Source organism: Leptodactylus fuscus, chromosome 2, assembly GCF_031893055.1.
Source record: "Leptodactylus fuscus isolate aLepFus1 chromosome 2, aLepFus1.hap2, whole genome shotgun sequence".
Taxonomy (NCBI): domain Eukaryota; kingdom Metazoa; phylum Chordata; class Amphibia; order Anura; family Leptodactylidae; genus Leptodactylus; species Leptodactylus fuscus.
This window is the reverse complement of record NC_134266.1, coordinates 285,067,083-285,093,657: the sequence shown is the minus strand read 5'-3', so window position 1 is coordinate 285,093,657 and position 26,575 is coordinate 285,067,083. Positions and strand designations below refer to the sequence as shown.

General features: G+C 52.3%; 1 protein-coding gene across 1 annotated transcript; it reads right to left on the bottom strand.

Moving 5' to 3' along the window:
- Positions 1-1,013: 1,013 nt before the first annotated feature.
- Positions 1,014-24,580, bottom strand: NUP98 (nucleoporin 98 and 96 precursor). Its single transcript, XM_075266373.1, has 33 exons — positions 24,505-24,580; positions 19,005-19,100; positions 18,672-18,773; positions 18,406-18,585; positions 18,062-18,201; positions 17,812-17,919; positions 17,555-17,735; positions 17,309-17,475; positions 15,574-15,717; positions 14,723-14,807; positions 14,345-14,437; positions 13,862-14,002; positions 13,510-13,643; positions 13,239-13,426; positions 12,212-12,328; positions 11,869-12,119; positions 11,673-11,786; positions 11,417-11,555; positions 11,130-11,307; positions 10,762-10,929; positions 6,599-6,778; positions 6,324-6,468; positions 5,551-5,965; positions 5,226-5,446; positions 4,880-5,149; positions 4,595-4,752; positions 4,369-4,512; positions 4,150-4,295; positions 3,809-4,030; positions 3,323-3,564; positions 2,881-3,035; positions 1,986-2,097; positions 1,014-1,794 (listed from the first exon to the last, which is right to left on the bottom strand). The coding sequence occupies exons 2-33, from the start codon at positions 19,078-19,080 to the stop codon at positions 1,586-1,588; spliced, it is 5,325 nt and encodes a 1,774-aa protein (XP_075122474.1). The 5' UTR covers positions 19,081-19,100; positions 24,505-24,580; the 3' UTR covers positions 1,014-1,585.
- Positions 24,581-26,575: the final 1,995 nt, after the last annotated feature.

Here is a 26,575-nt window from a genome sequence, read left to right as displayed (position 1 = left end):
TCCTATCCCGTGTGATACTGTATACTGAGCTGTATCTAATCCTATCCCGTGTGATACTGTATACTGAGCCGTATCTAATCCTATCCCGTGTGATACTGTATACTGAGCCGTGTATCTAATCCTATCCCGTGTGATACTGTATACTGAGCCGTGTATCTAATCCTATCCCGTGTGATACTGTATACTGAGCCGTGTATCTAATCCTATCCCGTGTGATACTGTATACTGAGCTGTATCTAATCCTATCCCGTGTGATACTGTATACTGAGCTGTATCTAATCCTATCCTGTGTGATACTGTATACTGAGCTGTGTATCTAATCCTATCCTGTGTGATACTGTATACTGAGCTGTGTATCTAATCCTCTCCTGTGTGATACTGTATACGGAGTGGTGTATCTAATCCTCTCCTGTGTGATACTGTATACTGAGCCGTGTATCTAATCCTATCCTGTGTGATACTGTATACTGAGCTGTATCTAATCCTATCCTGTGTCATACTGTATACTGAGCTGTGTATCTAATCCTATCCTGTGTAATACTGTATACTGAGCTGTGTATCTAATCCTATCCTGTGTGATACTGTATACTGAGCTGTATCTAATCCTATCCTGTGTGATACTGTATACTGAGCTGTATCTAATCCTATCCTGTGTGATACTGTATACCGAGCTGTGTATCTAATCCTCTCCTGTGTGATACTGTATACTGAGTGGTGTATCTAATCCTCTCCTGTGTGATACTGTATACTGAGCCGTGTATCTAATCCTATCCTGTGTGATACTGTATACTGAGCTGTGTATCTAATCCTCTCCTGTGTGATACTGTATACTGAGTGGTGTATCTAATCCTATCCTGTGTGATACTGTATACTGAGCTGTGTATCTAATCCTATCCTGTGTGATACTGTATACTGAGCCGTGTATCTAATCCCACCACGATAGTCTCAGTACTACGTTCCCACCTGCACGGAGCAGCACAGAGTATTTCAGGCCTCACACAATAAGTCACAAATCAACGTGTAAAGTTTTTATTAAAAATATTTCAGAAAAACAAAAATCTCGACTATTTATTCATCATTCGGCCTCTTTATAAGCTCTGGATAAAAACCACATCATGCAGAAACACTCGAGACAAGCGTACGGCATACAAGCCACTCACACGGCCAGCAGGGGGCATCACTGGCAAGTCTCTGCGGCCCGGGAACACACATGGCCGATGACACCCGGGCAAGGAAAACAAAAATATGACTAATGAGAACGTCAGAAGGGAAACCATCAGCAATGCAGAGCAGAGGGTCCAGTGGGAGGGACAGCAGCGCCCCCTAGAACAGAACTCATAAAATAAGATGGCGACATCTCCATGTGCATATCCCAGGGACTGAAGCTGTACGACAAACCTCACCTGCACACCGCGCACTCCCCCGAGGGGTTAACGTCATGACCTGGTACACATGAAGGCTCTATACAAAGAGTGGAAAGAGGCGTGTCCAGACCCTGACTCCTCCCCCTAGTGGCAGCTCCTGGGCAGGACTCCACATTGACAGGAGGAGTAAACTATTGACATGTCGGCCATATTGTCGGAGTCTACTGGCCACCTACAGTCAGTTCTCGTAGATAGGACTGAGTGAGGCTGTGCAGCTCCTCTAGGGCGTAGTCCTCCGGCATTGGTAGACGTCCGATGTGGGGGGCGAGAAGTCTGAGGGGGACGCGCTGAAGGTCAGAGTCATCGGATTCAGGGGAGTGCTGTAAACGCAGGACGACACGGAGGATATTCGCCACACGCTTCGCCATTTCTGGAAGGAAGAGAAAGCGTGTTAAAGATGGGGCGGGAGGAGGGAGCGGCTGCGGTCACATGGAAAACTGACTAGGGCAGTGGCCGCAGCTGCTCCCTCCTCCTGGATATAACATTACACAGGACAGAGCGCCCCCTGCAGCTCATCAGTGGGTGATCAGACCATGGGGGGTCACCGTCTCCCCCACTCACCGGACTGCGCCAGCCTATCTTTGGAGTTGTGGCAGTGGATCTGATCGACCCGATTACAGACCGACGTCACCTTTGTGTGCAATCGCTCAAGTTCACAGCCGGAAGATTCATTCTGCAAGAGAAGGAGGAGAAAGAGGAAATATATCGGGGAAACCAATCCTGAGAGTCTGCCCGAGGGTCCTAGACATTACCCCTCCCCCGCCATACAGACACGGGGGGGGCGCAAACTAAAGAATTTAGGCCTCTCTTTCCTCTGCTTTCTAGAAAGGTGCCGTTCTCTTCTACTGCGCAGAGGGGGCCGGGCTCCTCCCCAGAGCTGCGCAGAGGGGGCCGGGCTCCTCCCCAGAGCTGCGCAGAGGGGGCCGGGCTCCTCCCCAGAGCTGCGCAGAGGGGGCCGGGCTCCTCCCCAGAGCTGCGCAGAGGGGGCCGGGCTCCTCCCCAGAGCTGCGCAGAGGGGGCCGGGCTCCTCCCCAGAGCTGCGCAGAGGGGGCCGGGCTCCTCCCCAGAGCTGCGCAGAGGGGGCCGGGCTCCTCCCCAGAGCTGCGCAGAGGGGGCCGGGCTCCTCCCCAGAGCTGCGCAGAGGGGGCCGGGCTCCTCCCCAGAGCTGCGCAGAGGGGGCCGGGCTCCTCCCCAGAGCTGCGCAGAGGGGGCCGGGCTCCTCCCCAGAGCTGCGCAGAGTGGGTGGTTCTCCTGGATGTGATGTCAGAGCAATGCCCCTCCTGTTGTGATATCACACCTGTGCTTCCCTCTATAGCTATATTGAGGGGGTGGAGTCCCCCTGGTGATGTCAGAGCTGTATTCTCCACCTCACTACAGGCACCCGCACAGCACTGCAGCTTCATCCCCCCTCTACACCCCACTGCCAGTTTTGCGGCATGCAGCGTACAATCCTCACCTGTCGGATGTGGTTCAGCATCTCTATGACACTGATGTAGTCCAGATAGACCTGTCCGGCCGTGTCCCAGCCCTGGATGTGCGTGCAGTTCTCGGGCCGGGAGAATTCGTCCAGGAAGCTGCGCAGGTACAAGTAGTTCTCATTAATGATGGCGTCTGAAAGGCAAAGCAGTGACGTTACTCATCAGTCTCTGCGACAGAGTCCCCAGACCAATAGAAGAAAAACAACACTGCACTAACTGATGTTCTACAGGTGAGGGTTTGTCACAATGTATCAGTGTACCATCAGGCAGATAGTTTGTTACAATGTATAAATGCAGGTGATGCACTGCGACAAAACCTCAGCTGGATTAAACCAGCCGTCAGCAAGATTCCAAAGACGACGCGGTCTTGCTGACAGGTTCCCGGACACACGATGTAGATTCTGTTGAGCAGACGTTTACCTGACGCCAGGTGCCGACACACCAACTTGTGGCACTGGTTCCAGTGTCTGGCTCGTAGTAAGTAGAGCGCCTCCCTGTGTCGGTCTCCTTCTCTCCTGGCACGGATGGCCTTGGCCTCGTAGATCCATTCTGCGGGGATGCAGAGCTTCTCTCTCAAAAACTTCTCCTTGGACAAGGTCTCCGGAGTCTCCCGCAGGGCGCAGTGTCGGTTCAGCAGCTCCTGCACAGACCGCTCCCGAATTCTAGAGGGCAGGAGGTAAAGAATGTATGAGAGCTCCCTCTAGTGGGGAATATGGGGAGTGTTATCAGAGAAGCTGCTGTTGTACTGGACTGGGGGCTGCAAGTGCAATACAGGGCCCTCCGAGCGTCCAGGGTACAAGGGCAGTAATACATAACTCCTCAGTATAGGGGGCAGTAGAGGATTTCAGATGTTACATGATGGAGAGGCGTGTATACAGAGCGGACATTCCCTGCCTGGTAACTTACATGGGGTCAAGGATGTGCAGCATGACAAATATGGCCCACTCCCAGAGCCCCACGTTCTCCAGCTGCTCGGCATAGCTGGCGTGTAGCAGGCCCTGGCTCTGCTCAGAGAGGTGCGTGTAATTGAGTGCCTGCAGGACCATCCACAGGTGCCAGCTCAGACGATAGTCCAGGGGGTCGGGAGTCACGCTGCGGGGGTCCAAAAGCTGCCGAAGATCATAACACCTACAAGTACAGAGAAAACCGAGATGAGTGGCCGCAGGCAGAGCCAGGCACAGGCCGACAGGTAATATACAGAGCAGCTGCGCCGTGCACAGAGCAGCCGCGGCCCCCGCCATGTTCACCTGTCGCTGTAGAGCTTCAGCAGGTGGAAGCAGACATCTCTTTTGATGGAGGACGTATCTGCATCGATGGCTTCTAGTCGGAGGCCGTGTCCTTCCAAGTAGGCGGGTAGAGGGTAAGCAGCATAGCGTGTCCCCTCCTCCGAGTCCTAAGTAGTAAAACCCACCAGTCAGTGACCAGAACAAGAAGGGGTCCAGTGAGGAGCGGCCGCTGTTACCTACCTGGAAGGCAGCCTCGTAGCGCTGCAGGGCCTGGGAGATGGAGGCTGTGGGCGGCAGCATGTACCAGAGATGGACGGCCAATGCTCGCTTCCAGTCCAGCTCGGAGCAGACGTTGATGCTCTTCTTATCAGACGACTGCCACACCTGGTGGGGAGGAGGGGGAGATGCTGCTGCTTATCTGAGCTCTCACTATACACCCACTACTGCCCCAGCGCTGTGCACTCACCGGGGTGGCAGACAACAAGGCGTAAACCTTCAGCCGCTCCTCCTGGATGAACGTGTCCACCTGCAGGTTCTTCCAGTCCACCAGCTGCATGACATTGAGCTCCACGACCTGGTGACTGCCCACCAGCTGGGACAACAACATGGCCAGGCGGTGGTCACCTGAGAACAGAGCGAGGTCGGGACTAAGTCTGGTTACACACACACACACACACACACACACACACCAGCTGGAGCACGGCACACGGAGTCTCTGCCGGAAAGCGTACGAGGACTCACAAAGACTCACCAGCCTTCTGTGCAAGCAGACACGCCTCGCTGATCCGACAACCAGTCAGGAAGCTGAACACGGCCTCCACCGGCCGCTCATGGCGGTGTAAAGTCGTCTCCTCTTCTATACGCTCCGCCGCGGTCTCGGCCAGCCAATGAGAGAAGGCCTTCCTGCGCTGCAGCCGCTCCACATACTCATTGCCGTCATCCAGGCCGCTCTCCAGCTCCCGCAGGCGACCCCACAGCGCCTTACACAGCATCCATGTTAAGCACCACTGCTTCACCACCGCTGTAAGGAGAAGACGAGACGCAGGATGAGACGCTAGACAGGCGAGAAGAGACGCAGCCGGCCGGCAGACACTCACGCTCCACTTGGGCCGGCTCCTGGCAGAACTCGCTGGCCCACCCAGCGTAGTCATGGATGGCAGAGTTTCCTGGGTTGGGCACGAGGTGGGGGCATCGCTCGCTCTGCACCGTGCTGTTCTTCAGGGCGATTTCTAGGGGTATCAGGTAGGACTGAAGGTCTTTACTCTTCTGTTCTAGGCTCAACTTCTCCAAATGGACCTTAAAAGGGGTCTCCGTAAGACTAAGACAGAAGACAGTCACTGAATGAGTTACTCTGGGCAAGCTGGGTGCCGACCCACATGGCTGCAGCGCCCCCTTCAGACAATCCCTCCATGTACGACTTACGATTTGGCAGAGACTGGTTTGGGCAGGAATCCGTAGTCCATGGTCTCCATGTCCCCGTCCTCCCTCTCCCTGGACCCGCTCAGGACGTCTCCACTGTGGGCCAGAGTCCAGTTGGGGCCCCAGCCGACACTGAAGGAGCGGCCCATGAACAGCGCCATGTCGATCAGCAGCTTGCCCTTGCCCGTGGACACAGACTTCTCCAGCGGCACCAGGTTCTTCTGTCGGGAGATGCCCACAGTCCTCAGCTGCGTCTCAGGGGCGGGCGGGGGCATCATGAAGGCTGAAGAAAGAGGCCCCAGCGTCGGCCATGGAGAAGAGGTCGACGAGGAGGGTTTGGGGCTGTGAGAGAGGAGCAGGGGGTCCTTGTGCTTCAGGCTGGTCGATCCGGAGAACTTGGACTGCAGCAGGCCGCCCACTGAGGAGAGGGGGGACACCGGTCATTTTGGGGTGCTATATTGTCAGCCTGCCCCACCGTTTAACCCTTTCACTACATCTGCCATAATAGTACAGTGGAGGGCAGGCCTTTAAATATGGCGGCCGCACAGGAGACAGCAGCGGGGTGACCGCCGTATTGTACAGCAGAGACCTGGAGGTAATGTCGTCACTGACTGCGGACATTAACCCCGACAATGCCTCGGACAAAGATAGTCAGACCCTCGAAGGGTGATCAGTTACTATGGCAAGCTATTGGGGCTCCAAGGCTAGTCCTGAATATACATATATTTATTGAGCCCCTCCCCCACATACGCCGAGGCGTCACCCCAGGCACTTACCCCCGGACATACGAGGTGACTGCTTGGAAGGAACAAACCTCCGGGGCGACCTGATCTCCGGGGAAATGTCCAGGACAGATGGGAATCGGGTAAAATGGCCGACATCGCCGGCCTCGTCCTCCAGTAACAGAGAGGCTTTCATCACCTGTAATGTGAACACGACACAAAGGAATCCAAAAACTGCAAGAACTAGAGGAGCCCTCGGAGCCCCATCTCCAGGGTCAGGTGACCCTACACCACAGACATCCCCTAGGGGGCAGCGTCAGGCCGCTCACCTGTAACGCATGAGGATTGACTCCCAGGGACGATGCAATGTGGGACGAGGCCGGCACGGGCTCCTGCTCCTCCGTGATGTCCTGCTCATCGGGGGCCAAATCCAGGAGCGGCTCCTGAGTGATGTCCGCCATGTCACTGTCCAGCTCCAGCAACCGCCCCAACTGCTCATCGGCCGGGCTCTGAGGGCACAGGGAGAAGATCAATATAACCGCGGCCACTGGAGGCGCTAAAGGTAAGAAAACCAGACACACATACACGGGCATGAAGAAAGAATGCTGCGACCGCCATACTGTGCACACGTCACCGACACCCCGGGGACAATGAGGTCATACACGGCACTAACAGGTCACATGGCAGAGGAGCTCCGGCGTTACAGGACCCCACTGGCTGCCATCTTTATCAGGTCCAGCTAATGGGTCAGACCAGGCCAGTAGGGGGCGCTCTGCTAATAGTCCGTGCGGGAGATCCTAGAGCTCGGATGTAGTCAGCCAGACCCTCAGATGCCGCAGCCTGGAGAACTTACCCCAGGACAGATCAGCAATATCTAGTGAGCGGCCAAATCCGGAGACCTCCGCAGATCAGCTGCCGCTTCTGCCCTACAGTCCAGTGAGGGCACGGCCATCGCTCACATGACCTGTGAATAAGACCAGAGCTGCAATACCAAGCACAGCCACTATACAGTGTGCGGCGCTGTGCTTAGTCATCAGTCAACAGGCCGCAGCCTTTACCACCAGCTGATCATGTGGGGCCCCGGGATCTGCCACAGCACATACCCAAAATAAATGTGCATCACTCATGTCTCCCCTCCCAGTACCCGCCGACACTCTAAGCCACAAGCCCCGCCTTCTCCCAGCATCTCTAACACTAGGCTAGGGAGGAGGGGGCGCGCACGTGAAGTAGAGAGAAGAGGAGCAAGAACAGGGGTAGGGAACCTTTGGCTCTCCAGCTGCTGTGAAACTACAACTCCCAGCATGCTCCAGTCACTTCCATGGGAGTTCCAAGAACAGCAGAGCAAGTATGCATGCTGGGAGTTGTCATTTTACAAGTATGCATGCTGGGAGTTGTCATTTTACAAGTATGCATGCTGGGAGTTGTCATTTTACAAGTATGCATGCTGGGAGTTGTAGTTTTGCAACAGCTGGAGAGCCGGACGTTCCCTACCCCTGAGCTAGAAGAACGGGGAGCGGCAGCGGATCTGTGCAGGTAAGTTGAGTGATCGGGATCAGAATTTTGTTCCCCATCTTTTTTAGGCGGGATCGGAAGCGGATTGTGAAATTTACTCGATCGCCGATCAGGATCCAATCTTTTCCGATCCCTCAACCCTAGTCCTCACTTAAGCCCTATGGCTTTGATTTTTCCACCAATGTAACTGTAGGGGGGCTCAGGGTTTGGTTTTTGCAGGACGAGTGGTCGGGTTCCACAGGGGCCATTATGGAGTAGATCCCGATGTACAGAGGACGCCCTGGAGGATTTCATTAGGCCCCGGCTACCATGTACAAGGCAGCGGACCCGTGCAGTCTTATTCACAGGGGTTCTGAGGCCTCCAGGATGGAGCCCCCACAGATGCCGTGGTCACTATTGACTGCAGCATCTAAGAGGGTCAACACCAAGGAATGGCGATTTGCGAGTCCCGTGCGCTCAGAGCAGGTGCCCGGTGGAGAGTACACAGCCAGGGACCAGAGTAAACCGTACATTGTACCATAAGTCTATACACTGGTCACCAAAGGTCTTCACAGGGAGTGGAGGGGGAGGTTCTGTTCTCTTCACACAATGTATGGAGAGGGGAGGGGCCGATTCTCCTCACTGAACATACACACTGCTCTGTGCAAAGGACTGAAGATTCTGCCCATCTCACAGCTTACAATATCTCTGTATCCACCTCTGGCTGCTTACCGTGTATACCCGAGTATAAGCTCAGGCCCCTAATTTACCACAGAAAACTTACTGACTCGAGTATAAGCGTGGGGGTGGGGGGGTCTGGTCCTGTGTATTGCAGCTTAGTAAGTCCATGGGCCTCATAGTAATAGCAGGTAACCCCATCATGTCCCTCACATTAACCCCATGTGCTTTACATAAGACTTACTGATAGGTGGGGACATATGGAGGTAATATTTAGGGTCCTTTATTAGTACCCTCATGCGTCTCCCATATTAGTTACCCTTATATGGGGCACACAGGGGTTAATATGAGGGAGATGATGGGGTTAACTGTTATTAATGTGAGGCACATGGAGTTACTGAAACTAAATGAATAACCCCCAATGCCTGACATTACTAGGACTAGTGACCCCTGCAGGTACCTGTGTGTTACTGCAGCCTCCTCTCCTCCATACCACAGACATCTTCCATAAGACACAATGACTCCCGGCCACTGACTTATCTGCAGATGTTACATTCTAGTGGCTACAGGACCTTTGATGACATCACAGTCATGTGACCTACATAACAAGCCAATCAGAGAACTGGCACTAAAGCACCTCCCCCCTCATTTAATTTATACAGGTCCTTGTTCCCTGTGCTCAGCGGACCCTGAATCGAGTATAAGCCGAGGGGGGCATTAAAACATCGGCTGATACTTGAGTATATACGGTATGGGGTTATTATTCAGATATGTCAAGCTGCCAGTGGCCTCATATTTACAGTCCAGATTCTCTGGATTTCCTATATTATGGTCCCTAGAGCTTTTCTCCATTTGCTCTTATACAGTTCCTCCTGGCAGAATTACAGTAGTAGTTATAATGGATAGGGGAGAGTCCGAACGCTCCTTATTGTGCAGGCCGAGAGCCTCAGAGACAAGTGTGTAAAATGTGCTGTAGCCATAAGGTTAAGATCAGCAAAAATTCCCGCTAGGACATGACATATGAGGCTTATACAGTCATATAATACACAGCCCAGAGGAAATAAAATAAACTCCCTGGACAATCCCTTTAATATGGAGTCTGAAACAAGCTCATATCTGACCCCCACCCACCAATAGCAGCCTAGTCCTTTCCTGCCCGGTCACTGGGTTGCTTGATGTCCCCACATACTGTATGTGATCGTTGCAAGCCCTGCCTGGATATCTGTGGACAGAATTTACTGCACAGCAAACCGTGACTAAGGCGATGTTCAGATGCGGCACAACTGAGTGCAGAACAACATGTCCTACAAGCAGGTGACCAGGTGAGGGGGGCGCAGGGTCAGGGGATCAGCGCAGATTTTACCAGGCGGCTGCAGATAATCAAATTTGGATTTATTTTGAACTTTTTGCAACAGAAAATGTGAACGAAACCAAAAAGCAACAGCAAAAAGAATCAAAACCCTCGAAGTATTCCCAGGTCACAGATGTAGGAGACACGGACGGCCAAAACCGGGACACTGACCCCACTGACTGATGGACTCCTGCCACCACGTTAACCTTCATCCCTCCAACTACACTAAGTCCAAGATGTGACAATGTTACTGTCTGCTGACAGACCTGCGACTACTCCTCATCCTCCTCCACACATCAGTGGGGGCGCTGCAGAGCACACCTATGCTCTTCTATTGACTTGTGTGATTGGTTCTCCTGCCGGGGCCACCCGGTGCAGATCAAACCTGACACCCAGAGATGACTGGCATCAAACGGGCAAGGTCCACTTAACCACTTCATGACTGATATTCACCAATATTGGGTACACCTGATCTGATCAAAAGATTTGTCCCCAAGTAACACGTCCACAAGGGACAGGGGGAGAAGCAGCTTTACTCAGCACTCCTGCACGTGACAAGATGGCGGAGTGTCTTGGCCGCACCCAGGTAGTTATCTCATGGCGGCGGCTAGGCCTGACTGAGGGTCCCATCTCCTGTTGCCCCTCCAGATGGGACAAAGCAAACTATGGCTAAGATCTCAGTCACACCCAAAGGAACGTCACAGTTTTCTTTGCCACATGGAGACCCCGCTGAGGTTGCTGCACCCGTATTACAAGGCGCTGCCCCCCCCATCAGCCTGCACACAGTATTACATACTCATGTCCCCAATCTCTGCCCCCCCTGAGGACTAGGCCACCGCCTTACAGGTAACCTGAAGGATTTCACAGACACGAGACAAGTTTAGAAGAAATCTACAATCACCCAGACGGATTCTCAGACTTTATAGTCACAGATGTAGCAGGATGTCCGGCCAAGGTTTAGCCCCTCTCTACCTGAGGTGGGGGGGTAGGTCTCCCATTCAGCACCACCTGCTGCGGAGGGGGCTGCTGGCCTGGAGGGGGGAGGGTAGCAGCCTTCATCTTCTTAGGTTCAGCGGTGGAGGCGGCATCGTCCTCTTCATCATCCGAGTCTTGAAGGCCGTACTTTGAGAAATGTTTCACCTGTAGGAGGATCAGGAGACGTCAGTATGACAGCTATACCGCCATCTTGTAACACATTATACACCGGGCTGAGCTCCTTACTATAGTGCGGGGTCACTACAGATTTATCTATGAAGACTTCAGGAAACACAGCAAAGTGGATGGGCCATACCAGTCACCAGATGACAAGACCTTGCCTACACACTACAGGACGCACTCACCTTGAATACCCAGGACCCAGTCTCTGGGCGATATTCCTTGAACTGGGCTCCTTGTTTTCGGGATGCGGCCTCCAGCTTGTTCTTATAATTCATCTCCTCCAGTCGCTCGGGGCTCTTTATCAATGCCCGGGTCGTCTTATCGATGGGCCACACTTCATTCAGGGTCACCTCTGCCGGCCTAGGACAGTGTTAAGAGAGATTTCTCCATCAGACCTATGGCAGGGGAGCGCTGGAGTCTCCTATACCAAATACCCATTCCAGGGCAATAACCCGGGCACACCCCTCACCTGTTCAGGCCTTCGCCCACGGCCGGTTTATTCCCATCATCCGTGTACACGATCACCTCCTTGTTTCTAATATGAACAATTTCATCCAGGTTCAGGTTGGTCAGGTCGACCAGTCCTTCAAAATAGATGGATCCGTAGCCTGCGGGAGACAAGATGGACTACATTATGGCGACGTACGTGTATGACATGAAGTGACGGTATAGCGGAGGCTGCCGGTGACAGACAGGGCTAATATCACATAACCTGTATTACTCACCTCTACGCCCAATAGTGAACCCTTCCACAAGGCACTTTCCTTCCTCGTCGGTCATCTTGGCCAGGTCCTCCATGGAGGGGATGGTGTAGTAGCCTTCTCTGGTTAGTAGAATACCTGGGGAAAGGATCATAGAAGATCTATAAAGCACCGACACCCTGGCAGAGCCTTCACCTTACGTCTGTCCCAGGTCACTCACCGGCAGGGTGCGGGGGCACATCATGGAGGACCTCCTCCTCGGTGTACGAGTTCTCCTCTGCGCTGCCATCCAGGCTGTTCCTCAGGGCGTTGCGCATGTTCAGCGCCACAATGGTGTCGTCCATGTTGTTGGCACGCTTCTTCTCCTGACTCGGAGGCAGCGGTTTAGACAAAGGAGGAGGAGAGGAGTAGAAGCCGGAGACTTCCTCATCGTGTCCTCCATCTACTTCACAATTGTTCTTCTCATTGGGTCTATAACACAAGCCGCCATGGTCAGGTCCAATCACAGCAGTGACCCCTCCATAGGAGCGTATATGTATCTATAGATATAATGGGAGCGTTACCTGGCATCATTCTCATTGTACCGGGCTGGAGACGAGGCCTCGTCCTGATCACTACGGGATGGGGACGCCAGATTGCTGATATTCAGGTTCTTTAGCACCAACTTCTTTATGCTCTTCCTGAAACATAAGGGGGGGGGGGGGGGGGGTATTCTGTTATATTTGTTTATATTCTGCATATAGATCATATGAAGATTTACTGACAACACAAAAGCAGAGACAGGAGATATAACATTGCTGCCAGATCCTGACCCATCTTGTAAGGTTACTGCACATTACCGTGAACCTTAAGGACCCTTCAGGTCACATGGGCCGGATTTACCATCTGATAGGCGACATATCCATGACCAGGATCACATGTCGCTTCTCTGTAATGGATTTCAACACGAAGTGCGCCCTGTAATCCATTAGCATTAAAGTCAACGATAAATTTGTAATGTCTCGTGCAGATTTGTGGGTTTTATAATCAACCATGGCTTTTTTCTGTCTTGTCCTGCGTGAACACATCCGTACCGGTGGGTTGGATTTCTGTACACAGACATGCAGATTTTAGTGTGTATTTTCTTAATGTGAACTATGGTCACGTACATGTATCCTGTATAGCTGGGAGCAATGCACAGATCAGTTCTGGCAGGGACATCAAGGGCTCGTTCACACTGGGGCACATTTTGGCACCAGAGTGATGCGGGGAGCCATGTCACTCTCGGGTCAAAACCCGCCTGCCACAACAGTCGCGGCTTCCCCCGCCGTAGTTGGCTCAAATGAATGGGCCGACACCAGAGGTTTGTGCCGCCTGAAGAAAGGGCAGCTCGCTTCTTCTGGCGGAAAAAACGAAGCCCGGCGGTCTCCATAGACCACCATTGAGGCGAAACCCGCTGTCAAAATTTGCCTCCTTGACCCAGTGTGAACTAGCCCTAAGACCATGTACAGACACTGCTGTCTAACCACCCTGAATTAGTGAACTGGTCAGTGTCCCAGAGAGCAGACCCTTAGTGACCCTAGCCCTCCCCCTAATCACAGGTATTCTTACCGGGGCATGAAGGCTCCGCTGGACAGAGAGGGCTCATCATCGTCCAGTCCGTCAAACAGTTGCGTCTTTGCGGTTCCTGCCGTCTGCAACGCTTTAGGCCGCACCTTGGTGGCGGGGCGAGGGGTGAGCTTGTAGTGTGTGGGGGTGGTGAGGGCCTTCTGTGCTGCTGGATTGGTGGGCTTAAGACGCTAAAAACAAAAGACAGAGGCCAAGTCAGTAATGTGTACGAGGAGAACGCCCCCACCCCCGCACTATACCGCCGCTCACTCACCTCCTCCTTCTTCTTTGGGTCTGATATAGGATTACGGAACAGTGGCGAGTCGCCATACGGAGAATAGGCCAGAGCGGTGAGCTGCTGCTGGAGAACAAGCTGTTGGGCCGCCGCCGCACTGGGATCTGTCAGAGCTGAAACGTATAAAGCGCGCCACGGATCACTAAGCGCAGCACAATATACAAGCTCTAGGCTACAGCATTTTATTATTTATACAGTGGGAATTCAGAGACGCCAAAGCCACAGATTCATCACAGAGAAAAGCTGCAGCACATCGCACCGTTTGAGCAGACCCATTCTTGATAAATGAAATGTGCCATCTCCCCCTAAAGTGTAAGCAGCAGAAACTCACCCACAGGAGCTTGCGGACCTCCAAATCCTAGGCCTGTATTGGTTGCATTAAACCCAGCGGAACCAAAAGTGCCCGTCCCAAGCGTGCCACCGAGTTTTGGTGGATTGTTTCCGAACAGAGACGTCTGACCGGTGTTCAGACCTGGAAAAACAGAAGAAACCATCAGACTATAACAGCATGCAAGGCAGACGTCACAAGAATCGCAGAACCTACACCTTAGGACCATTACATCATATGATGACATCACATGATCAACCTCATATTTTAGTGCCCATCTAAGGGAGAGGATATTGGGTTCATTGGCAGCCATTAGAGCGGTCAGACGCTGGGCTGCCTGTGTTACCAGTGGGGTGGCAGGACAGCCTGGCCAGAGAAGGAGGGCACTAGTCCGAGTCTCTGCTAGCCCATGGTATTCCCTGGAGATCAGCCGCTTATCTCCCTTACACAGCGTCACATCTGCCATAGCCATGTCAATAATCCTACCTTGTCCAAAGCTGGTACCAAGGCCAGGCCCAAGTGTCCCTGCCGCAGTCTTGTTGCCAAAGAGGCTGCTACCGGTGTTATTGGCACCAAAACCTGTAGAATAATGCAGAGAGGCTCAGGATAAAGTAAAGCAGAGTGCCACGTGTTACACCGCACCCAGGGGGGGCCTGACAGACGCCTATGGATAAGGGAAAGCCCTATGCACACAACACATGTAGACACTAGAATGATGGCTGAGCTTTGGCACGTGGAGGTAATTCTGCAGAATTAGGGCTGATGATTTATGACTACACTTCAGAGGGTTTACACGACGGCTCCACATAATGATCAGCCGACGTCTGTTCCATCTCCAGCACTAGTAATAAAGTGACTACTAACCAAACAGTCCTCCGGAGCCGGTGCCAAATGCAGGGGCGCTGGTCGTGGTCGTCCCAAACCCGGCTGGTTTGTTATTGAACAGGGTCTGTAAGGAAAGCAAATGGCCAGAAATAGTTAATAGTGCGCTCAACGCCGTGAGGTCTCATACTAAAGGCTGCGCAGGTTATTCAGGCTCGGTCACCAGGAAAGAGTTCACAGGGGTCCTAAAGCGGGTCCTGGGGCGCACGCACAAGTTCAGTAACCTTCTCTATATCACAAGCTATGACACGCACGTACAGCCTTGTCCCATAAAGATTTACAGGACGTCGCTGTAACCACACACACAGCCACAATGACGTGAGGAGAGCGCAACGGAAGCCATTACAGCGTCACTCAATGAGCTCAGCCCTTGGGGGGGGGGGGGGGGGGGGGGGGAGTGGCCTGCAGTCGGGTGTTACAACTCTGAATAATACATTCATCCATCTCCTAGTACACAGAGGATGAAGAGATCCCATCTATTAGTCATTCTATAGGAGCCCTCAATGTTCACTATACAGGGCAGGTACAAGGTCAGGAAAGAGCAAGTGGTTAGTAAGAAAGTGACCAACGCACACAACAGAAGCGGTATAGAGAGATGACACCAAGATGGTGGCCAATAGTCCAGAGCCTGCGCCCACCCGTGATCAGTGGTTCGCACCGTCCATTATAGGAGCAGATTAGACGACAAGGAAAGACTTGGCAGTGATAGGTTCCAGTTTTATTCAGGTGGCAGCCCAAAGGAGCACAGCGAGAGGCAGCGGTCACTCCACAGGACAATGAAAGTTACATGCCAGGGGTAGGACACCAGCTGCTAGGCTCCGAAAAAGACTTACCGAACTCCCAACGCCTCCGAAAGGGGTCGTATTGGTCTGTCCGAATAAACTGGTCCCGGCTCCAAAGGCTGAGCCTGCATTAGTGTTGGTGGAGGTGCCGAAGAGGCCGGTGGACTGTGTGGCCTGCGTGTTTCCGAAAAGCCCCTGTGGAATGGAGAACATATAGACATTACATATAGATATACTAGCTGGTACCGGTGACTTGGTCTGCGGTGATTGTAGCAGTGGGTATATACAGGCGCGGGTAAGTTTTTCGTAGTGTGTATAAGGTCTGGGATATGAAATGTAAGTTTGTATCTTGTTGTTGCTGTAATTCAGAGAATTCGTGAGACTTTTGTGTTGCAGTTACTTTGTATTAGAGCCGCTATATATACGGTGTTGGTATATACTGTACATAGTGACTTTGGGACAGAAGTATTTGAAGTTAACCCTTTCCCGCCGATGGCATTTTTTGATTTTCGTTTTTGACTCCCCTCCTTCTAAACCCCATAACTTTTTTATTTCTCCGCTCCCAGAGCCATATGAGGTCTTAATTTTTCCTGGGACAAATTTTTCTTCGTGATGCCGCCATTATTTATTCTATATAATGTACTGGGAAGCAGGGAAAATATTCAGAATGGGGTGGATTTGAAGAAAAAAATGCATTTCTGCAACTTTCTTACGGGCTTTGGTTTTACGGCGTTCACTGTGCAACCAAAATGACCTGTCCCCTGTATTCTGTGTTTTGTTACAATTTTGGGGACCAAATTTATATGGTTTTATTTACATTTTGAGCCCTTAAAAAAAATAAATAATCCAAAACTGTTAAAAAATTATTTTTTGAAAAGTCGCCATATTCCGACAGCTGTAACTTTTTTATACGTGCGTGTACGGGGATGTATAGGGCGTCTTTTTTTGCGGGGTCAGGTGTACTTTGTAGTTCTACCATTTTCGGGAAAGGTGATTGCTTTGATCACTTTTTATTCAAATTTTTATCAGAATGAAAACAGTGAAAAAACGGCGGTTTGGCACTTTTGACCATTTTTCCCGCTACGGCGTTTACCGAACAAGAAAAATATTTGTATAGCTTTGTAGAGCGGGCGATTTCGGACGCGGGGATACCTAACATGTAGGTGTTTCACAGTTTTTAACTACTTTTATATGTGTTCTAGGGAAAGGGGGGTGATTTGAATTTTTAATCTTTTTTATTATTTTTTTTTAAAACTTTTTTTTTGCATTTATTAGACCGCCTAGGGGTATTGACATGGGTGGGCGGTGTCGCGGACTGTCAGAGCGGTGGGGGTTGGCAAACATGGCTGCTCCGGAGCGTTATAGAGCGCCTCCTGGAGAATCGTTAAGGTGAGGGGCAAAGTGGTAAAGTCTATGTATATGAGATTGTGTGGGGTTAGGGGCGAGGCTGTAGAGGGCAATAGGAATTTTGTGGCTTTCTATGGTCCAAAGTGTGTGAGATTGCAGAGATGGTGGTGTGAGTTTGGGTTTTGTGGGGGTCCTGGCACAAACATATGTGAGCTATTGTGACGAAAAGTAGCCTATTGTTTAATCGAGTGTAGTGACTATGTTTGTGGAAAATTTCAGCCAAATCGGTGGAGCGGTTTTTCCGTGATTGAGGAACAAACATCCGAACATGCAAACATCCAAACACACAAATCCACAAACTTTCACATTTATAATATTAATAGGATATATATACACACACGTAGACTCACTATACAGTCCCCTGGACAGTAATGCTCACCATTGTGCTTGTCTGTGGCTGTCCCAGGGTGTTTGTGTTCCCAAATGAGAAGCCGGTGTTCTGTGTGGTGGTGGCCTGGCCAAAGGGCTTATTGAACAAGCTGGTGGCTGGCTGGGCGGAGGGCTGACCGAAGAGACCCCCTGTGTTTGTCCCAAACGTGCTGGTTCCTGCAAACACCAAGTCAATAGGACAGCCAATCCACTAGATCACTGGTCCAACAACCTAGAAGCCATAACCAAGACTTACCCTGTCCAAAGGCATTCTTATTGCCAAACGAGAAGCTGCTGCTGGAGGGCGTTGTACCAAACAGCCCCGTGGAGGCGCTAGAAGTGGCCGTGGACGCCCCAAACAGGCCTGTACCTGTGGCAGCACCCACCGGATTCTGGGGACCCTTCCTGTTGGCCTGATAGTCTTCCAGACGCAGCTCCTGTAAGTAGAAGAGGCCGTCAGTAACCCAAGTAAGATGGGACGGTGGGGCCTAGGCCCAGTCACGTCAGGCTCACCTCCAGGGACTTGCTCTCGTATTCCTTCATGGCGGTGATACACTGGTGCTTTGTGCTGATATTTGTGGTGACCCCACCCTTGGCCATGGTGTCTGTTCCAGAAGGGGCCTGAAAAGCAAAAACAGAGCAGATTTAAGTGTGGCGGACTCCAGAAGACAGCAAGTCGCAGACTAAAGCATCACATATGGTGGAACGTCCCGTGGCAAGACTCGCGCACACATACGCCTGACGCTACACCAGCGCTACTCACATTGAATTTAATGGTGGTCCCGGTGGGAGCTGCAGAGAAGGTCGAGGTTCCAAACAGGGTACTTGACGTGCCCCCAAATGGATTGGCGGTGGTTTGTGTGTTACCAAAGAGGCTGGTGCTGTTCGTACCAGTTCCAAAACCTAAAGGTGAGAAAAGATGGAAGGTGAGCGAGCTGTAAATCCCCACAAGCCCCCAGCACATCCCCCGATGCTTCATGCTGGGTTCCCAGATGTCAGGGCTAAGCTACACATCTACAGTGGACAGAGCAGACCCCGGGAGAACACGTGACGTGCATACTTGGCTTTGGATGCCGGCTAGATGATCGGACCCCCTGGGGCACTTACTGCTGAAGGTGGAAGGTTTCGTCTGACCGAATGCATTGTTCTGAGAGGAGAAGAGGCCGCCTCCTGTGTTTGTGGCACCAAAGAGGGAATTTGTCGTACCCGTGGAAGTCCCAAAGCCAAAACCTGCGTTGGTGGAGGAGGGGGCTGTCTGGTTGAAGGTCCCGGTCCCGAAGAGCCCACCTGAAAGTGAGGGAGGAAAGTGATGAAAGCGGCCGCACCCAACAGAAGCCACGAGCGGCGCCACCTCTGAGGACAGGAGCTCCTACCTGGTTTATTCTGCGTGTTCCCAAACAACCCGCCGCTATTGCTGTTTGTCCCAAACGTGGAACTTCCAAAACCGGTGGCAGTCGAAGTCCCAAAACCAGGCGCTGGCAACCCAAATAAGAGAGATCAGTAACTGTTAAGGGAGCAGTCCCTGGTACAAAAATAGCCGAAAATGCCCAACTAACACCCAGGAAGAAGAAGCAGAGCCTACAGGAGCTCAGAGGGGTCAGTCACAGACACCCAGCCAATGGCCGCCCACTGTGAGGTGGCATGTGGGGGAAACCGGATAGGATTGGGTGGGGGGCTCGGCTCCAGGCACGGCACATCATACTCACTCTGACCAAAAGTTGAAGTTGCTCCAAAGGCTCCGGTGCCACCTCCAAAAGGAGTGCCGAACGATTTACTGAACATCCTGCCAAAGCTTCATAGACCTGGAAGAGATGGAAATAAGAATTCAGAAATGTACATGAAGACGCCATAACATACGGAGAGCCAGATCTGAGCTGGAAGAGCTGCAGTATAAAGCATAGGGGAGGGCCAGAGCCTGCACAAGACAATGCAGTAACCCGGGGTCAGGCCTAAAGACACCAGAGAATCCCATCAGTCTAGAAAACAGCAAGTACTGAGGATCTAGAGCCCGGCGTGCCACAGGAAACCTGGTTCTTGTCGGTAGCATATTTGTTCTCTCGCAGCACCGGGGGCGTCCCCATTGCTGCCAGAGAACTCTCTCCAGCACCACCTCCATCTTTGTCAGGAACATCTTCATCCTCTTCTTCCGGCGCAGACTTTGAAACTTCTAGGCCTTGGGCAGAGTAGACTGCGAAAGCCCACAGGACACGAGAAAATGGCCGCTTACACAGTATTGCAAGCGGCCATTTTCTCATGGTCTGTGGGCATGCGCAGTCTGCTCTGCCCGAGGCCTAGAAGTCTGAGACCTGCGCCGGAAGAAGAGGACGTTCCTGATGAAGATGGAGGCGGCGCTGGAGAGAGTTCTCTGGCAGCAATGGGGACGCCCCTGATGCTGCGAGAGAACTAATTTGCATACCAAAAAGAATTGGGATTCTGCGGAACGCCGGCGCGAAGAAGACTTCTAAAGGTAGGAGAAGAAGAGCCGCCGTAGTTATGGCTACTCCGATGTGTTACCAAGGATGAAATGTATTTGTAAGATAGGATCAGTCCCACTATATACAATATATATTATATACACTGACATCAGGTCACAGCCCCATATATACTACCCGTATATACTACCCATATATACTCCCATGTAACCGACAGGTAGGTACAAGTCAGGGTGTACACAGTGTGACCGGAGGCAATACCGCTGAGCTCACCCCACTACATGGTAGTCTATAGGGGGCGCTGTCACCTCATGTCAGTATATACTGTATGTATACAGTGTGTGGGGGTTATACTGCTGAGCTCACCCCAAATGGTAGTCTATAGGGGGGCGCTGTCACCCCAGTAGTCTATAAGGGGGGGGGGGGGGGGAGAGCGCTGTCACCCCAGTACATGGTAGTCTATAGGGGGCGCTGTAACCTCATGTCAGTATATACTGCATGTATACAGTGTGTGTGAGGGGTTATACTGCTGAGCTCACCCCAGTACATGGTAGTCTATAGGGGGCGCTGTCACCCCAGTACATGGTAGTCTATAGGGGGCCCTGTCACCCCAGTACATGGTAGTCTATAGGGGGCCCTGTCACCCCAGTACATGGTAGTCTATAGGGGGCGCTGTCACCCCAGTACATGGTAGTCTATAGGGGGCGCTGTCACCCCAGTACATGGTAGTCTATAGGGGGCGCTGTCACCCCAGTACATGGTAGTCTATAGGGGGGCACTGTCACCCCAGTAGTCTATAGGGGGCCCTGTCACCCCAGTACATGGTAGTCTATAGGGGGCGCTGTCACCCCAGTACATGGTAGTCTATAGGGGGGCACTGTCACCCCAGTAGTCTATAGGGGGCGCTGTCACCCCAGTAGTCTATAGGGGGCGCTGTCACCCCAGTACATGGTAGTCTATAGGGGGCGCTGTCACCCCAGTACATGGTAGTCTATAGGGGGCGCTGTCACCCCAGTACATGGTAGTCTATAGGGGGGCACTGTCACCCCAGTAGTCTATAGGGGGCCCTGTCACCCCAGTAGTCTATAGGGGGCGCTGTCACCCCAGTACATGGTAGTCTATAGGGGGCCCTGTCACCCCAGTACATGGTAGTCTATAGGGGGGCACTGTCACCCCAGTACATGGTAGTCTATAGGGGGGCACTGTCACCCCAGTACATGGTAGTCTATAGGGGGGCACTGTCACCCCAGTACATGGTAGTCTATAGGGGGGCACTGTCACCCCAGTACATGGTAGTCTATAGGGGGGCACTGTCACCCCAGTACATGGTAGTCTATAGGGGGGCACTGTCACCCCAGTACATGGTAGTCTATAGGGGGGCACTGTCACCCCAGTACATGGTAGTCTATAGGGGGGCACTGTCACCCCAGTACATGGTAGTCTATAGGGGGGCACTGTCACCCCAGTACATGGTAGTCTATAGGGGGGCACTGTCACCCCAGTACATGGTAGTCTATAGGGGGGCACTGTCACCCCAGTACATGGTAGTCTATAGGGGGGCACTGTCACCCCAGTAGTCTATAGGGGGGCCCTGTCACCCCAGTACATGGTAGTCTATAGGGGGGCCCTGTCACCCCAGTACATGGTAGTCTATAGGGGGGCACTGTCACCCCAGTACATGGTAGTCTATAGGGGGGCACTGTCACCCCAGTACATGGTAGTCTATAGGGGGGCACTGTCACCCCAGTACATGGTAGTCTATAGGGGGGCACTGTCACCCCAGTACATGGTAGTCTATAGGGGGGCACTGTCACCCCAGTACATGGTAGTCTATAGGGGGGCACTGTCACCCCAGTACATGGTAGTCTATAGGGGGGCACTGTCACCCCAGTACATGGTAGTCTATAGGGGGGCACTGTCACCCCAGTACATGGTAGTCTATAGGGGGGCACTGTCACCCCAGTAGTCTATAGGGGGGCACTGTCACCCCAGTACATGGTAGTCTATAGGGGGGCACTGTCACCCCAATAGTCTATAGGGGGCCCTGTCACCCCAGTACATGGTAGTCTATAGGGGGGCCCTGTCACCCCAGTACATGGTAGTCTATAGGGGGGCACTGTCACCCCAGAACATGGTAGTCTATAGGGGGGCACTGTCACCTCAGTACATGGTAGTCTATAGGGGGGCACTGTCACCCCAGTACATGGTAGTCTATAGGGGGGCACTGTCACCCCAGTACATGGTAGTCTATAGGGGGGCCCTGTCACCCCAGTACATGGTAGTCTATAGGGGGGCCCTGTCACCCCAGTACATGGTAGTCTATAGGGGGGGCACTGTCACCCCAGTAGTCTATAGGGGGCACTGTCACCCCAGTACATGGTAGTCTATAGGGGGGCACTGTCACCCCAGTACATGGTAGTCTATAGGGGGGCCCTGTCACCCCAGTACATGGTAGTCTATAGGGGGGCCCTGTCACCCCAGTACATGGTAGTCTATAGGGGGCCCTGTCGCCCCAGTACATGGTAGTCTATAGGGGGCGCTGTAACCTCATGTCAGTATATACTGCATGTATACAGTGTGTGTGAGGGGTTATACTGCTGAGCTCACCCCAGTACATGGTAGTCTATAGGGGGCGCTGTCACCCCAGTACATGGTAGTCTATAGGGGGCCCTGTCACCCCAGTACATGGTAGTCTATAGGGGGCCCTGTCACCCCAGTACATGGTAGTCTATAGGGGGCCCTGTCACCCCAGTACATGGTAGTCTATAGGGGGCCCTGTCACCCCAGTACATGGTAGTCTATAGGGGGGCACTGTCACCCCAGTACATGGTAGTCTATAGGGGGGCACTGTCACCCCAGTACATGGTAGTCTATAGGGGGGCACTGTCACCCCAGTACATGGTAGTCTATAGGGGGCGCTGTCACCCCAGTACATGGTAGTCTATAGGGGGGCACTGTCACCCCAGTAGTCTATAGGGGGCCCTGTCACCCCAGTACATGGTAGTCTATAGGGGGCGCTGTCACCCCAGTACATGGTAGTCTATAGGGGGCCCTGTCACCCCAGTACATGGTAGTCTATAGGGGGGCACTGTCACCCCAGTACATGGTAGTCTATAGGGGGGCACTGTCACCCCAGTACATGGTAGTCTATAGGGGGGCACTGTCACCCCAGTACATGGTAGTCTATAGGGGGGCACTGTCACCCCAGTACATGGTAGTCTATAGGGGGGCACTGTCACCCCAGTACATGGTAGTCTATAGGGGGGCACTGTCACCCCAGTACATGGTAGTCTATAGGGGGGCACTGTCACCCCAGTACATGGTAGTCTATAGGGGGGCACTGTCACCCCAGTACATGGTAGTCTATAGGGGGGCACTGTCACCCCAGTACATGGTAGTCTATAGGGGGGCACTGTCACCCCAGTACATGGTAGTCTATAGGGGGGCACTGTCACCCCAGTACATGGTAGTCTATAGGGGGGCACTGTCACCCCAGTAGTCTATAGGGGGGCCCTGTCACCCCAGTAGTCTATAGGGGGGCACTGTCACCCCAGTACATGGTAGTCTATAGGGGGGCACTGTCACCCCAGTACATGGTAGTCTATAGGGGGGCACTGTCACCCCAGTACATGGTAGTCTATAGGGGGGCACTGTCACCCCAGTACATGGTAGTCTATAGGGGGGCACTGTCACCCCAGTACATGGTAGTCTATAGGGGGGCACTGTCACCCCAGTACATGGTAGTCTATAGGGGGGCACTGTCACCCCAGTACATGGTAGTCTATAGGGGGGCACTGTCACCCCAGTACATGGTAGTCTATAGGGGGGCACTGTCACCCCAGTACATGGTAGTCTATAGGGGGGCACTGTCACCCCAGTACATGGTAGTCTATAGGGGGGCACTGTCACCCCAGTACATGGTAGTCTATAGGGGGGCCCTGTCACCCCAGTACATGGTAGTCTATAGGGGGGCCCTGTCACCCCAGTACATGGTAGTCTATAGGGGGGGCACTGTCACCCCAGTAGTCTATAGGGGGCACTGTCACCCCAGTAGTCTATAGGGGGCACTATCACCCCAGTACATGGTAGTCTATAGGGGGGCACTGTCACCCCAGTACATGGTAGTCTATAGGGGGGCCCTGTCACCCCAGTACATGGTAGTCTATAGGGGGGCCCTGTCACCCCAGTACATGGTAGTCTATAGGGGGCCCTGTCGCCCCAGTACATGGTAGTCTATAGGGGGGCACTGTCACCCCAGTAGTCTATAGGGGGCCCTGTCACCCCAGTACATGGTAGTCTATAGGGGGGCACTGTCACCCCAGTACATGGTAGTCTATAGGGGGGGCACTGTCACCCCAGTAGTCTATAGGGGGCGCTGTTCTCAGGTAACTCCAGGTCACCACAGAGTAGTTTCCCCCCTCAGTCACGTGGTACCTCAGCTCATCCACCACACACAGGCCTCGTTCCATTCAGCCAATCAGGGCGCAGCTTTCATTTCCCAACCTTCCCTACACTTCTATTAGCCGCCCTCTGATTGGCTACTCCGGGCTGCTCCGCTTCAGGTCCCGGGGGTGTAATGTTATAGAATACCCGGGGCTCCGACACCCCCGGTGGCTCTCACTTCCCTCACACGGCCCGCATGCTGCCGCCATGTCCCCTCCTCCTGCCCCACACCCCTCCCACCACCGAGACCCCTCACTACTGCACCGGAGAGAACACGCGGTCACCCGGCGGCTCCGGACACCACAACTACCGTAGAAAGGCTCCGACTTACCGGTCTCCTCACTGCTTACAGGCCGCAGGCGGGAGAGCCAAGTGCGTCATCAATCAATATGGCGCTGATGATGCTAAAGTGACGTCACACTGTCCCTCCCGCCACATCCGACTTCAGCAGCCGATTGGCTAAGATTGCTATCAATCAGCGGTTGGGCGGGGCGCCAGGCTGGGGCGGCTGCGGGCTGCGGTGTGGGCGGGGCCTGCGCAGCTCTCGCTGCTTTGATTGGTTCCCGCCACTTGGTTGTTATATGAATGTCTGTGAGCGACTGATGTCAATCATGTGGTCGCCTAGCGACGGAGTCATGTGACAGGACGCGTCAGAAGTAGGGAGAGCTATATGACGTCATGGCCTGCAGTCACATGATGTTTTTAAAGGGGAATTCCATACTCAGTTTATTTTTAGACACATGGGAGGGGACAGTGAATACAAGCCAGAGCCGGATCTCTAAGCAGAGGAGCCTTTAATACTGAGCCCTGGTTACCTCAACAAGTCACAGCAAGTCCATAGAGTGGTAATAGTCTGCAGAGTGATGTGACATGAACAGCGCCTCACCCTGGCCTCACATCACTGGGCTATTACCAAGGGCTGAACCCCGAAAATAGGAGGCGAGCACCCGGAGACAGTATCACACAGGATAGGATTAGATACACGGCTCAGTATACAGTATCACACAGGATAGGATTAGATACACAGCTCAGTATACAGTATCACACAGGATAGGATTAGATACAGTACAGTATACAGTATCACACAGGATAGGATTAGATACACGGCTCAGTATACAGTATCACACAGGATAGGATTAGATACACAGCTCAGTATACAGTATCACACAGGATAGGATTAGATACACTGCTCAGTATACAGTATCACACAGGATAGGATTAGATACACGGCTCAGTATACAGTATCACACAGGATAGGATTAGATACACAGCTCAGTATACAGTATCACACAGGATAGGATTAGATACACTGCTCAGTATACAGTATCACACAGGATAGGATTAGATACACGGCTCAGTATACAGTATCACACAGGATAGGATTAGATACACAGCTCAGTATACAGTATCACACAGGATAGGATTAGATACACAGCTCAGTATACAGTATCACACAGGATAGGATTAGATACACGGCTCAGTATACAGTATCACACAGGATAGTATTAGATACACGGCTCAGTATACAGTATCACACAGGATAGGATTAGATACACAGCTCAGTATACAGTATCACACAGGATAGGATTAGATACACGGCTCAGTATACAGTATCACACAGGATAGGATTAGATACACAGCTCAGTATACAGTATCACACAGGATAGGATTAGATACAGCTCAGTATACAGTATCACACAGGATAGGATTAGATACACGGCTCAGTATACAGTATCACACGGGATAGGATTAGATACACGGCTCAGTATACAGTATCACACGGGATAGGATTAGATACACAGATCAGTATACAGTATCACACGGGATAGGATTAGATACACAGCTCAGTATACAGTATCACACGGGATAGGATTAGATACACAGCTCAGTATACAGTATCACACGGGATAGGATTAGATAAACCGCTCAGTATACAGTATCACACAGGATAGGATTAGATACACAGCTCAGTATACAGTATCACACAGGATAGGATTAGATACACCGCTCAGTATACAGTATCACACAGGATAGGATTAGATACACGGCTCAGTATACAGTATCACACAGGATAGGATTAGATACAGTACAGTATACAGTATCACACAGGATAGGATTAGATACACGGCTCAGTATACAGTATCACACAGGATAGGATTAGATACACGGCTCAGTATACAGTATCACACAGGATAGGATTAGATACACAGCTCAGTATACAGTATCACACAGGATAGGATTAGATACACCGCTCAGTATACAGTATCACACAGGATAGGATTAGATACACAGCTCAGTATACAGTATCACACAGGATAGGATTAGATACACCGCTCAGTATACAGTATCACACAGGATAGGATTAGATACAGCTCAGTATACAGTATCACACAGGATAGGAT

What these genes read in the sequence shown, in the direction of transcription:
- NUP98 (XM_075266373.1), bottom strand. Translation starts at nt 19,080, where the DNA reads ATGTTCAGTAAATCGTTCGGCACTCCTTTTGGAGGTGGCACCGGAGCC. An exon ending in GAACACGCAGAATAAACCAG is followed by an intron (nt 18,586 to 18,671) that starts GTAGGAGCTCCT and finishes CCTCACTTTCAG; the next exon opens with GTGGGCTCTTCGGGACCGGG. An exon ending in TCAATCCTCATGCGTTACAG is followed by an intron (nt 6,469 to 6,598) that starts GTGAGCGGCCTG and finishes TTCACATTACAG; the next exon opens with GTGATGAAAGCCTCTCTGTT.